This window comes from Nymphalis io, chromosome 15, assembly GCF_905147045.1.
Source record: "Nymphalis io chromosome 15, ilAglIoxx1.1, whole genome shotgun sequence".
Taxonomy (NCBI): domain Eukaryota; kingdom Metazoa; phylum Arthropoda; class Insecta; order Lepidoptera; family Nymphalidae; genus Nymphalis; species Nymphalis io.
This window is the reverse complement of record NC_065902.1, coordinates 12146549-12158654: the sequence shown is the minus strand read 5'-3', so window position 1 is coordinate 12158654 and position 12106 is coordinate 12146549. Positions and strand designations below refer to the sequence as shown.

General features: G+C 34.3%; 2 protein-coding genes across 3 annotated transcripts in view; one reads left to right on the top strand and one right to left on the bottom strand.

The window, feature by feature from the left end:
* LOC126773783 (uncharacterized) overlaps positions 1 to 12106 on the top strand; it is a 54283-nt gene that overhangs the window by 13524 nt on the left and 28653 nt on the right. The window lies entirely within an intron of this gene.
* Positions 1 to 12106, bottom strand: part of LOC126773866 (transforming growth factor beta-1-induced transcript 1 protein) — a 28424-nt gene that overhangs the window by 3994 nt on the left and 12324 nt on the right. Inside the window, exons 2-3 of the mRNA XM_050495088.1 lie at positions 6335 to 6394; positions 3367 to 3540 (exon numbers count right to left, since the gene is read on the bottom strand). Of these exons, the coding sequence (XP_050351045.1) occupies positions 3367 to 3540; positions 6335 to 6394 (234 nt within the window). The remainder of the gene's footprint in view (positions 1 to 3366; positions 3541 to 6334; positions 6395 to 12106) is intronic.

The window sequence follows — 12106 nt, the reverse complement described above, 5'->3', positions numbered from 1 at the left end:
TATTATTTGTGAGTCATATTTAGAATTAGAACAGTAATATCTACTTTACGACTTCACACTTTCAAAAATAAACATTTAAGATGTGTACTTTATATAAGCATTAACTGCCTGCCGAATGTACGCATTAATTAGCCTAGCCCTAAAAAAAGAAACGCTTTTCTAGGTTTTCTTTTTGTTTTTTTTTTTACGTTGTTCATCAGTAATTGCCTCGAAAATATGCACCATCTTATTTTTCTAATCAGTCTCTACAATATATCAGATATATTTTTTTTACGACGAAGTTAAGATCCTTAAATATGTATATTTAAATAAAATAATCGATTTTTTTTTTTTTTTTTTTTTTTTTTTTTTTTTTTTTTTTTTTTTTTTTTTTTTTTTTTTTTTTTTTTTTTTTTTATAGAATAGGAAGGCGGACGAGCATATGGGCCACCTGATGGTAAGTGGTCACCAACGCTCTTAGACATTAGCATTGTAAGAAATGTCAACCATCGCTTACATATCCAATGCGCCACCAACCTTGGGAACTAAGATTTTATGTCCCTTGTGCCTGTAATTACACTGGCTCACTCACCCTTCAAACCGGAACACAACAATATCAAGTATTGCTGTTTTGCGGTAGAATATCTGATGAGTGGGTGGTACCTACCCAGACGAGCTTGCACAAAGCCCTACCACCAGTAAAAATGTGTACACCAGTAAAAACGATTACGTGTTTCGTATTTTGTTTTTTTTTTGTACCGTCCATTCATTACTCGACACCTCTCGCTGACTCATCGGTGATTTCTTCCGACTATCCGTTGTCGATACAAGGTCGTGTCATCATTGTTTTTTTATGTTAATAGCTAATTACATTGCGGCGAATGTTTATATTATATTTGTGTTATTTGTATAAATATGTAATTATGGTGAAGTACGACGTTCTCGCTTCAACGTTGAACGTAAAAAGTGCTTATATATTCGCCCTGTTCAAACCGTAACACAATAAAACTTAGTACTGCTGTTTGGCGGTAGATTTTTATATAATAGGTAAGCGGACGAGCATATGAGCCACCTGGTGGTAAGTGGACACTAACGCCTATAGACATTGGCATTGTAAGAAATGTTAACAATCGCTTACATCGCCATTGTGCCACCAACCTTGGGAATTAAGATGTTATGTCCCTTGTGCCTGTAATTACACTGGCTCACTCACCCTTCAAACCGGAACACAACCAATACCAAGTGCTGCTGTGTTGCGGTAGAATATCTGATGAGTGGGTGGTACAAACGAGCTTGCACAAAACCCTACCACCAATAAAGTGATGGGGAGTACCTATCATCATGTATAAAAAAAAAATTCTTCTATCTACTTCTGATAAAAAATACACAAATCTGGCAACATTCATGGTGATTTGTTAAACATTATTAAGTCTATATTAATTTCAAATAGATATATCAACATATATTTTTAAATACATATATGTATGTGTTCATAATATTTATGTGTCCATAAAATTGTTCGTTAAAGTGGTTTTGACAAGTTTAGAAATAAAACAAATGTGCTAAAATTAGTTTTGATTATGTATCAACAAGCCCAGATGGCCCAGTGGTAAGAACGCGTGAATCTTAACCGATGATCGTGGGTTCAAACTCGAGCAAGCCGATTATAATTCATCTCGTGCTTTACGGTGAAGGAAAACATCGTGAGGAAACCTGCATGTGTCTAATTTGTCTGAAATTCTGCCACATGTGTATTGGAGTAGCAGCGTGGTGGAATAAGCTCCAAAACCTCCTCAAAAAGAGGAGTGGAAGCCTTTAGCCCAGCAGTGGGACATTCACAGGCTGTTACATTACGTTACGTTATGTATCAACAAGTTACCTGTTTTTTCCTTCACGCCCCGATTGGATTGGATTTATAGTGATAACGGTGACAATAAGTATATATTGAAATCCGTTCAGTGAAGGCGCGTGGGTCGTCGTAAAAAATAATATGTCGAATGGGTAACACTCTATTTGGTCAACGTGACGTCACTTAATGATCGTTATTTTCGTGTCATTTTTCTCGGTTTTTTTTTTCTTCAATTATGTCATATATATATTTATAGTATACTGACGGTTGTATGTTTAGAAGTTTTTTTTACTGTCTATTGGCTTAAGTCCGAATCTGAATAAGAGTTTTTAGATATATATATTTTTAATAGGTATCGTTTTCGGCGTTTTTTTATTTATTGTATGTCGTAACTGAGTAAGTTTGATTGGTGAAAATATTTACTACTGAGTTTATTTTCCGTTATTATCCATATATATATATATATATATATATATATATATATATATATATATATTATAATAATAAATCCCTAGCAGGTTAGTTTTAGTAAACAAGATCAAATGTTATGTACTTGTACACATAATCCATGTACGTACATATTGTATGAATGTATATATTATTATTAGTAAACATATATTTTGTAAAGATAGAATCGTTTCACCTAACGTTTGGCTCCATATGGCTTAAGGTATCACACAGTCAGACTAAATCTTTGGGTAAATTAAAAAAAAGAAACGTTATACTTAAACAAAAATATAATTATTTATCAGATATATATTTTTTCCAATTTAAAGTATGAGACAACAATCTATATTCATGTTATAAATGCGAAAGTAATTGCCTGTCTGTCCATCACGGTTAGAACCCTGAGGAAGAACGTAGGGCTTCCCCCGACATAAACTTTTCCCCCTTACCTAACAAGCGGGCGTAGCCGCTGCCGAACACTAGTATATAATATTTGTAATTATATCCAACTATAAACTTAGGTTAAATAAGTGAAGAGATGTGACCTTTGCAAATTTAATAAAACCAAACATTCTCCTGCTATAATAATATTCATCTTATTTCATATTCCACATTAAGATGATCAAGAGTGCATTCAGTAAAGTGAAGCGAGGTCTAATGGCGTTTACGTGATGGGACTCGCAGATAAACACGTAACAATGGAGTCCCATTCGCGTATCTCTTATGTGTGCAACGAGTTATAATTATTTTTTCAAGAGTTTTATTATAATTATAAAGTAAATTTAATAGTTACCGCGTTACATAAAGACAGAAAAATATGAATGATTATGTTCTTATGTATATATGTACGATGGATAGACAGACTGACAAATGGCTTATCGTCCGTAACATCGGCAACCCGCGAACAATCCTGGTAATATGATGTCGTGTCCCTTATGCCTGTAGTTACACTCACTGACCCTTCAAACCGGAACACACGATACTAAGTATTGCTTTTTGGCGGTAGAATAAGTTATTGGTGGTTCGTACCTCGATGGACGTGCAAAGAACCGTATCACCAAGTTAAAAAGTTAAATAAAAAAATAACTCACATCGGTAATGGGATCCCCGCAGCCGTGGCACCTCGGGCTGTGGTGCTGGGTGTAGCACGGCACGCAGTGCACGCCGCCGTCGTGCTGGTGGAACTTGGCGCCGTCTATCGGCTTGTGGCACGTGTTACATGTGAAGTGTTCGGGGTGCCATTTCTTGTTCAGCGCTGTTACTATCTGGAAATTAAGAGCATTACATTAAACGGCTACCAAATACGGTTCCATTGCGATTCTTGGTTCTACCCCCAAACCACAATTTTTCTTATTGTTATACTAGTTTCTGTTTCTGTCGGGGTGGGCAGATTCTAGATACCCTATGTCATTTTGCAACTTTTTACATTACTATATTTTCGCTTATTTACTGTTTTTTCCCAGTATATAATTTCTTATTACTGTTAACTGTTAACTTTGCTTAGATAAACGCTTACTACGGATAATGTTTTCAATCATTAAGTTCGCCTCTTGTTCAAACCGAAGTGTTAAGTATAATAAATAAATGATATTTCTAATTTTAATTTGTCCAAAATAACCAATTATAATGGATCCGGCAAAATATATAATTCAATAGTATAAGTAGATGAATTCAAGGAAAAGTGTTGTCATTGTATCGATAATAATGTTAGTCCTTATATATTCCGAGCCAAGGGTAGTATTATATTCAATTTACGCCTTTAATATAACGATTGAATGGTCCTTATACGTACTCCTACTCGAATAAGGAATATTTTATAAAACCTAATTGCTTGGAATTAATTAAATATATTGAGTTAATACGAAATAAGGGCCAATAAAGCTAATAAACTATGTTACATTGTACGAAGATACACAGACTGTTTTTATTTAATTACATAAATATTCACTGTAAAGCGAATAACCACACACACACACACACAAAATTAATATTAAGTAAGAATTTTTTTTTACTGTAAATATTAATACTTATACTGTGTCTTTGCTTTTTTTGTCAAGCTTCGTATTATAAAATTGTAATCCTATGTGGCCTTACTTTAGTAATGAGTAATAACTGTACAACAATTTCTGTAACGCTGTTGATTACAAGTAAAAATAAATAAATAAATATTAGATAACATCTCGAAATGTGATATTCACCTTTAATAGTGTACTAGTTCGATTTCATCCCGAACATTTCTCGATTCTAATTTGATTAACTCCTTAAGTATATTGTTAAAGTCTTCTCGTAGTGCCAAGCAAGGTATCGCAATGATTGTCACCAAGTATGGCGTTGATCGATCGAATATATACTGATTATGTACTTGAAATGCATTCAAAACGCTCTAGTCGTACACGATGTAGGTTCTGAATGTATTTCGATTTTGGCACGAGCCAAAGATAAAATAATGAACATTTTACATCCTAACTATCCTTAATTCCTTGTTAACAAACAAGCTAATTTTGCATTGCAAAGTTATAACGTAAAACACTCTAAACTAAGTTTATATCGTATTTATTCTTGCATTGTATAATAAGTCCTATCTATTGATTGTGTTATATTCTAACATAAATTAGCATATATACAAATATATATATATTATGTTGTAAGTACGGACGGGTAAAGGGGCCACGTGATATTAAGTGGTCATCACCTCCCATAGACATTGGCGATGTAACAAATATTAACGATTCCTTACATCGCCAATGCGCCACCCTTGGGAACGGATATGTTATGTCCCTTGTACATATAGTTACACTGTCTCACTTATCCTTCAAACCGGAACGCAACAATAACTAATTATTGCAGTTTTTAGCGTAGAATATCAGATGAGTGGGTGGTACTTACACAAACGGGCTTGCACAAAGCCTTACCGCTAAGTAAATTAATTCAATTTGGCAAAACTGAGCTCACACTTCATGGTGGTGACATTGAGACGTTGAAAGCAAATAAACAGACAAACTATATCGTTCGAAATGTCAGTAAGGATTTGCACGCGGCACATGTAGAGCTTATCGTCTGATATTGTTTGATTGACCACTTCATTTCTTGTACACTGACACGTACGCGATATCAACAACATTATTACTATCAGCTATCGTATAATTATTAAATTATTATTTGTGTTTTATTTTTAAGCTTATTTTTATTTTATATAATCTGTGTTTATAATTCATCTCGTGCTTGACGGTGAAGGAAAACGTTGTGAGGAAACCTTCGTGTGTCTAATTTCATTGAAATTCTGCCACATGTGTATTCACCAACCTGCATTGGAGCAGGGTGGTGGAATAAGCTCCAAACCTCCGCAAAAGGGAGAGGAGGCCTTAGCCCAGCAGTGGGATATTAAGAGGCTGTTACTGTTATTTATATTAATACGTTATTTTTTTAATCACTTTTTCGAACCCGCTAGTGGTAACAATGAAAATCAGTGTTTGGTCTTCAAATACAATTGGGGCTGAATGGTTCATATATTGGGCACATGTCACTTGAACGTCACGTCAAATTTCATTTAAATAATTTGTCTTTTTTTTATTAGTTTTATTTAATTATAATTTTTTTTCTTATTTTACTTTTGTCTGCAATACCTGTTTTTTCTGAACAAAAGTTTTTTTTTCTATTCTAACGACACGATAATTGATATTTTTAATTTGTTTTAAACGTTTGATAATCGAAATAATTTACAAAACAGATGGTTAATATATATACACTACTGATATTTCTTTTTCAATCACAACTGAAATTTTCATATTACATTATTCTTAAGATATATGCATATTTAAATGCTTTCTTCAAGACTATATGATTACGGTACATTTACCTGGCACTCAACAGCTGGACTAAAACCCGAGTTGGTTAAGTAACAGCCTGTAAGTTTTCCATTGTTAAGCAAAGACCTCCCACTGAGGAGCTTAATCCACAACGTTGCTCCAATGCGGTTTGATTAACACATTAATTTTATCTATAGATTTCACGATATTCACCGTAGTCTACGAGTATTAATAATAAATCATATAAACTTACCCTGCCCTGGATAGCGCTATTGCAACTGCTGCAAACCACAGGTCCTCCGTCGGCTGTGGACTGAAACAATTGAAAAATATCATTAATATATCGTAATAGATCGATCTTTATTTGGAATTTGCTCGAGTGTGGCGTGGTCATTTCGCATTGGCTGTAAGCGATGGTTGACATTTCTTACAATGCCAATGTCTAAGGGCGTTTGGTGACCACTTACCATCAGGTGGCCCATATGCTCGTCCACCTTCCTATTCTATAAAAAAAAAAAAACCAGCGCCCATAGACATTGGCATTGTAAGAAATGTTAACCATCGCTTATATCGCCAATGCGCTACTTACCTTGGGAACTAAGATGTTATGTCCCTAGTGCCTGTAATTACACTGGCTCACCCTTCAAACCGGAACACAACAATACCAAGTACTGCTGTTTTGCATTAGAATATCTGATGAGCGGGTACTTATCCAGACGAGCTTGCACAAAGCTCTACCACCAGTAGAAGTGTTTTATAGAAACGGAATTTCAAACTACTTGTATTTCATACTAGTTAAAATATACAGGACGGGCTCGTTGGTAGTATACATTATCTTTAAATTTTCCATTTCCACGGCCTTGTAAACAATATTCATTAATGTTTATGCAGTTTCGAGATTTTTTGAATTAGTGTTAATAATTTTTTTATGATATGTAAACATCCAAGCGCTCGCTACACCGTAGGGGCCAAGTGAGATTTCGAGCGTCGACGTCAGCGAAAGATTTGTTAAAGTGCGTTAATGTATACGTAAGGACGGTATACGGTGACCAACTAAAACTGAGAGCTCTCACCTTTACACATCCATTCTCGTGGATACCTTGACACTCGCCCATTTTTTTTCTTACGTTATTTATCAAGGAATTGCTTTATGATATTGGGAATCTTAGTATTTCTGAAACAGTCTTAGTATTTCCGTCAGGTAGGTAAGTATGTGTAATCGAAACGTTTAAAAATAATAATATATTTGACCTCGTCGAAAGGAATTCGTGACCGATACTGATATAACTGATAGCGATATTATTAGTCGTTCAATTTTATTATGACATAAATTTCACAAGAAAATTCAAATAAATGATAATGATCGAATATTGTTATAGAAATATTGTGTAATATTATCAATTACTAGAAATACGTTTGTACAATGTTTTAAGAAAACAAGATACGGATAAAAAAAAATGTTACGTAATGTTAAGTTGAAAGTGAAATTCTAACATTGATATGATGAAACTGATGTCAGAAAAATAACAGAAAGGGCGACGCGTGTGCAATGTATGGTATAAATAAGTCGAATAAAACTAAAATATTAATTTTATTTTCATTGTTTATTGTAGCGAATTATGATAATTTTGTTAAGTGAAATAAAAAAAGATACTAAGATGTTTCTCATCGTAATTGTTTCAAAAAGAACATATTCCATACATACATATGTAGGTTTTATGTTTTACAAACTTCTTGAAAATTTTTCGTAGCAAAATTGCTATTTTTGTGTTAAAATTTAGTAACATTAATTGGGCTGTAGTCTGATATAAATAAATTTAATTTTAAGAATTTATGAATACTAAAAAGTTATCAAAACTTTTAAACACACTGAACCCTTAAAGGTTGTTTTAACGATCGAGATTATTAGTACTTAATACAGCGATATAAATGCACTTTAATTACTGAGTAAATATTTTATCGGCATTATTGTATGCGATTTAACGATTATAAACGATTTTATAGTTCTGACCATGTTTGTATTGTAGCGTTAGCCGACGGGAAGAGGTGGGCGCGTACTGTTTACGATTTGGTAATTTATACGGCTATAGAACGCGCATCGTCATGCATTCCTTATATACACACTTTACACTTTTCTACTTCTTGTCTATCGTGAAATGAGATACTTCGGATATATGCGGTTAACACATTGTACAGTTACAGGATGAGTAGTTAAACAATGCTGTGTTTTCTTCTTTCTAATGTCACATCAATGATGGTAGAAGGAGAAGAAATTTGTGTGTTACCTAAAAACCTGCTAAACGTCTTTTATAAGGGCGTAATTATTCAAGTTATCGTTAAGAAATTAAATTAAACAATGTCATCGACGTAGTAACGTCAAAAGTGTTGGATACATTAAAGAAAATGCTCTTTAAATATTTATTAAACCGTTATTATTTTGGCAGAAATTTTAATATTTTCTTAATTATTTATTGTTATTAATATATCTTGCAAATTTATGTTTATTGCAATAATTACTTGAGTAAATATGTAATTGACATAGCGAAGCAAGAAGTTAATTGATTTATAAACATAGTCGAGAAAACATGTTTTGTAGGTATATTGTTGTTTATTATATTATTTTGCTAGTTAAACTTAACTTGTTGACACTTAAGACGAGATGGCCTAGTGGTTAGAACACGTGAATCTTAACCGATGATCGTGGGTTCAAACCCGGGCAAGCACCACTGAATTTTCATGTGTTTAATTTGTGATTATAATTCATTTCGTGCTTGACGGTGAAGGAAAACATCGCGAGGAAATCTGCATGTGTATAATTTAAATGAAATTATGCCACATGTGTATTCTACCAACCCGCATTGGAGCAGCGTAGTGGAATAAGCTCTAAACCTTCTCCTCAAAAGGGAGAGGAGGCCTTAGCCCAGCAGTGGGACATTAACAGGCTGTTACTGTAAAGACACTTAAGTATATAGTTATGTATGTTATATGGCTGCGGGTCATAAGGTCCTTTGTTCGTTTTTTTATTGAGTTTAATCAATAAAAAATCAACTTTATTTCAATGACCCAAAACTTTTTTCCATACTATCTATTGAAAAAAATGTACTCTTTACAAGCTGTGTGAACGGACATAAAGGATCCAATTTATAACTTAAAGTTGACAAATTAAATATGTAACGAAGAAAACCGTCGCAAGGAGTTAGAATATCGGTTGAGTTACAATACAGAAAGCTAAAAGATAATTGACAGGAACAATTCTCTCGGTTTCGAAACGATAGAGATGAAAAGTAAAGGAATTGAGGGACCGTATCTGCGCACACATATGTGCATTATATATCTACCTAGACTGGCATCATTAAAAAAACCTAGTCTATCTTAAAAAGAATTATCGACGTAGTCAAAAAGTGTTAAATATATAATCACTTTTAGGATATATTAAACTGAATAAACACAAATTATGATTATTAAGCTAGTTTTTTCAGATACCTATCAAATAATTTTCAATTAATTGTGTTAGTTTTCTTCATGAAAATAAATCTTCACTTTCACGAAGAACTAAGTAATATTTATGTCCCGTACTTATTTGGCACAGTTCGAAGATTTCAATTTAATTTATAAAATTAGTTTCAGTGTGAGAAATGTCGTTATTTCATATTTTACGTATAGAATTATTGCTAATATTTAATGAATAATTGGCTAAAGAAAAATTTGTAATTTATGAAACTTTAGTTTAAAATTTCAGACACAAAAATACATAGCTGACCATAGATATCTGATAGCTAGCAAGGAACATGACTTATGATTATTTATATTTAGATTTAGCGGCTAGATTATGAAGTAAAGATCCCAAGTTCTTTGTGAACCAGTCCCATAAAAAGTTGGGTTTTCTGTTCAGATATTCCCGAAGCCGGAGCCTGGAGATGATACAGTTTTTACACTTCCATAGAAACTATCGATTTCCAGAAATCACGCAAAGGTATTGGACCTGCGCCTGAACTCCTTTCGGCCATATTAATTTCACTTGTCTTTGCTTAGTACAAGAATTCTGGATGCGATTTTAAGCATCCACACTATTCCTCTCGAGCTCGGCTGTGACGGAAAACAATCGTGACGTCGTGATATCGTGAGTTTTTTTTTTCTACCCACACACAGAAAAAAAACTGCCACAATTGTAGCAACAATATGTGGTATGTAATAATATAATAATAAAACATATAGGGTATATATTCCAAATCTACTGCTCAAAAGGAGAGTCAACATTAGCCCATCAGTGGGACATCTAGAGGCTATTACTACAACTTAGTAATAGTTAATAGTAGTCTATTTTACATAATTAATTACTCGACATTATAAAAAGGAGGGTAATGGCTATATCAGCCTATACTTGTAGTGTTAATGTTTGTACGTTAAACTAAGCTAGTTGTCATTGTGACGAATGAGGTGTCGTTAGATCAGTCGTTAAAGTCGCACCTGTCTTAGGTTAGGTTATATGACGGCATATTAAATCCAACATGGCTAATGTGACTTGCTTAATACTCCAAGTGGCAGATATCAAAATTGATAAATGTATCGTAATTAGGTATCAAATGGTACAGTACATGAACATCCTGTGAATGTCCCACTGCTGGGCTAAGGCCTCCTCTCCCTTTTTGAGGAGAAGGTTTCGGAGCTTATTCCACCACGCTGCTCCAATGCGGGTTGGTGGAATACACATGTGGCAGCATTTCAGTGAAATAAGACACATGCAGGTTTACATATCAAATGATATGTAATGTTATTAATACATATTAGATAACAGCGGGGGTAGGTAGTTCAGTGATTGAATCATGTAAATCTGTCGAAGATCTCCGCTTCAAATCCGGACATGATTATAAAATCCCTAATCCATCATATCCTTGTAATATAAGGAATGAATTCTAGAATATCATAAAACCATTTAGACACAATAAGATTTTTTAAAAATTAAATTGCAATTTACTCCACGGACAAGTGCGTCTGAGACTTGGTTATACATGCTTCCTTAATTTGTATAAAATGTTTGCTCTGGTTTCTTAATTAGAAAAACTAAATAACTTGGTGGTATAACATTGTACAACCCTTACAATACCTTTCTGGGTATGTAATCATTACATATTCAATTGTCAAAAAGCAGTGCTAATATAGAATTATTGTGTTCCGGTTTGAATGGTGAGTGAGCCAGTGTGACAGTGTGAGACTACAGGCACAATATACATAATATCTAAGTTCCCATGGCTGGTGGCGCATTAGCGATGTAAGGGATGGTTAATAATTCTTATAGTGCCAATGTCTATGGGCGATGGTGACATCTGACAATGGTTTCTACATCGGCAACTTAATACATTTAGACACAATAAGTTCCAAATAGAAAGCTAGCGAGGTCGGAGTTGTTTTTTGGGTATCATAATGAAGCCGCAATCGAGCTATAAGTCTCGACACCTGTTTCAGTCGATCGGACGTGACACGAAACGATGCTATCAAAGAAAGCGACGTGACCACTAACCGTAGCCGTGACACGTCGCCCTACGTTTTAGGTATCTTGTCGACTTTAACGGAACAATGAGCTTACCGTGTTGCATATGAATATATGTAAATGAAAAACGTAAATAGACGTAGTCTAAGATTTCTTAGATTTAACTAGCCAAAGAAATATATAAAGGATATGGGATATGTCAGCCAGTCAAAAAAAGCCGAGATGGCCTAGTGGTTAGAACGCGTGAATCTTAACCGACGATCGTGGGTTCAAACCCGGGCAAGCACCACTGAATTTTCATGTGCTTAATTTGTGATTATAATTCATCTCGTGCTTGACGGCGAGGGAAAACATCGTGAGGAAACCTGCATGTGTCTAATTTCATTGAAATTATGCCACATGTGTATTCTACCAACCCGCATTGGAGCAGCGTGGTGGAATAAGCTCCAAACCTTCTCCTCAAAAGAGAGACGAGGCCTTAGCCCAGCAGTGGGACATTAACAGGCTGTTACTTTACAGCCAGTCCGTCTGTGTAGG